The sequence below is a fragment of the Vollenhovia emeryi genome, unplaced genomic scaffold (assembly GCF_000949405.1).
Source record: "Vollenhovia emeryi isolate VEMERY1.0 unplaced genomic scaffold, V.emery_V1.0 DF945466.1, whole genome shotgun sequence".
Taxonomy (NCBI): Eukaryota; Metazoa; Arthropoda; class Insecta; order Hymenoptera; family Formicidae; genus Vollenhovia; species Vollenhovia emeryi.
In genome coordinates, this window is record NW_011960900.1 from 1 (window position 1) to 2,171 (window position 2,171).

The window sequence follows — 2,171 nt, forward strand, 5'->3', positions numbered from 1 at the left end:
GTCCAGCGGTCGCAATGTCAGCGGCCGCACCCGATCGCCATTAGGGGGGCAGTCCCACATAACCCGGGCCACTTAATGTAAACTCCCTTCCCGGAGGGGGGCCCGGGTATCCATAAAGGATTTCCACACGTAAAAAAAAAGTGTTAATGCACTAACACTATCGACGCGCGACTCACGGACAAGTTTCCGTTCAACCGTAATGTATGATTGGCCTGTTTGAACCTTTTTATCTAAAAAAAACTACTGCTCGGAACGAAAAATGGCAAATAATTTTTTAATTTATTTTTTCGACAACTTTCTTACTATGGTATTTTGATTCGCGAATTTCAGGACATCTTGTATAGTACTTTTACTAATACTTACTAGTACAAAAACTTTTTAATTGTATCTTTTTGTTTTACATATAAACTATATAAGCATACAAACTTCTGCTGTATTGTACTGTAGAATATTCCTTGAGAATGTCACTGATGTGACAGTGGAGATGTACGAAGCAAACGTTTATGGAGTGTTTCATAAATATTCCTTTCTGAATGTATTTTATTAAATTATTCTCAGAATGTTCCTTAGATATTCTTGAAAAACTATTCCATGAATATGCCAGCGAGAATGTTCACCGAATGTTATTTGTAAAAGGTTCGTAGAATATATATATATATAAGAATGTATCAGAAACATTAATGGAATATCGCACTTAGCATTGATTAATTCCATGCCAAATGTACGAGGGCGGTTCAAATATGATCGAAACAAACGCTGTAGATGGCGCGCCTGTATGTTTTGAAGGTCGCGGCTTGAGTATGTGATAGCTGGGTCCCTTACGAACAGTGTGGCATAGTTTTCGTCGCGAACGCACGTTTCACGCGCGTGATACGACCATGAGTGAACGTCAAGTGCCGACCGCCGTTGCGCAACGTATAGTCATTCGTTTTTTGGTGTGGGAAGGCGTTAAAAACACGGAAATTCTTCGGCGTTTGCGAAATCAGTTCGGTAGTGAGTGCCTGAGTAGGTCTGCTGTGTTTAAATGGGCCAAAGCGTTCAAAGATGGCCGCGAAACCGTCGAGAATGAGCCGCATGATCGTCGACCGCGAACCAGCATCACACCAGACAACATTCGCCGCGTAGAACAACTCATTTTGGAGGACCGTAGGATGAATGTTCGAAACATTTCGGCTGAACTCGGCATTAGTATTGGTAGTGTAGAGTCTATCATGTACGAACACCTTCAATATCGCAAAATAACGGCGCGATGGGTCCCCAAACTGTTGAACTTCGAGCAAAAATTCATGCGGTTGGAAGTTGTCGCCGCTTGCTGACGCGATACGAGGCTGAGGGGGACGGTTTTTTAACGCGAATCTTCACTACAGACGAAACATGGGTACACTATTACACTCCCGAAAGCAAGGTGTCGTCTAAAGAGTGGCGGAAGAAGGAGGAAGGGGCGCCAGTCAAAGCGAAGACAACCAATACGTTGCGCAACGGCGGTCGGTACTTGACGTTCACTCATGGTCGTATCACGCGCGTGAAACGTGCGTTCGCGACGGAAACTATGCCACACTGTTCGTAAGGGACCTAGCTATCACATACTCAAGCCGCGACCTTCAAAACATACAGGGGCGCCATCTACAGCGTTTGTCTCGATCATATTTGAACCGCCCTCGTAATATTCCATTAACGTTTCTGATACACTCTTATATGTATATTCTATGAGCCTTTTACAAATAACATTCAGTGAACATTCTCGCTGGCATGTTCATGGAACATTTCTTTAGGAATATCTAAAGAACATTCGGGGAATAATTTAATAAAATGCATTCCGAAAGAAATGTCTATGGAATACTCCATAAACGTTTGTTTTGTACATCTCCACTGTCACACCAGTGGCATTCTCAAGGAATATTCTGCGACACTCCTATGCCAATTGGGTTATGAGCGAAATCTAATTTTTTTCGATGTTTCTTGAAACTGTGCAAATTAGAAATTTGCACATTGCTTCCATTGTTATGGCTTCCTCATAGAGGAAGCTTTAAGAGACAAATCTAACTTTACTACGATGTTTCTTGAAAGTATTCAAATTAGAAATTTGCATATTCTTATTTCGCTCTTAAAGCTTCCTCTATGAGGAAGCCATGTGCAAATTTCTAATTTGCACACTTTACTTTACTTTTTTT

The 2,171-nt window shown here is 41.7% G+C and overlaps 1 protein-coding gene across 1 annotated transcript; it reads left to right on the plus strand.

Moving 5' to 3' along the window:
• The first annotated feature begins 878 nt into the window (after window positions 1-878).
• On the plus strand, window positions 879-1,316 carry LOC105561231 (putative uncharacterized protein FLJ37770). Its single transcript, XM_012011024.1, has one exon. It carries the CDS (start codon window positions 879-881, stop codon window positions 1,314-1,316), a length of 438 nt encoding a protein of 145 aa, XP_011866414.1.
• The last annotated feature ends 855 nt before the right edge of the window (window positions 1,317-2,171 follow it).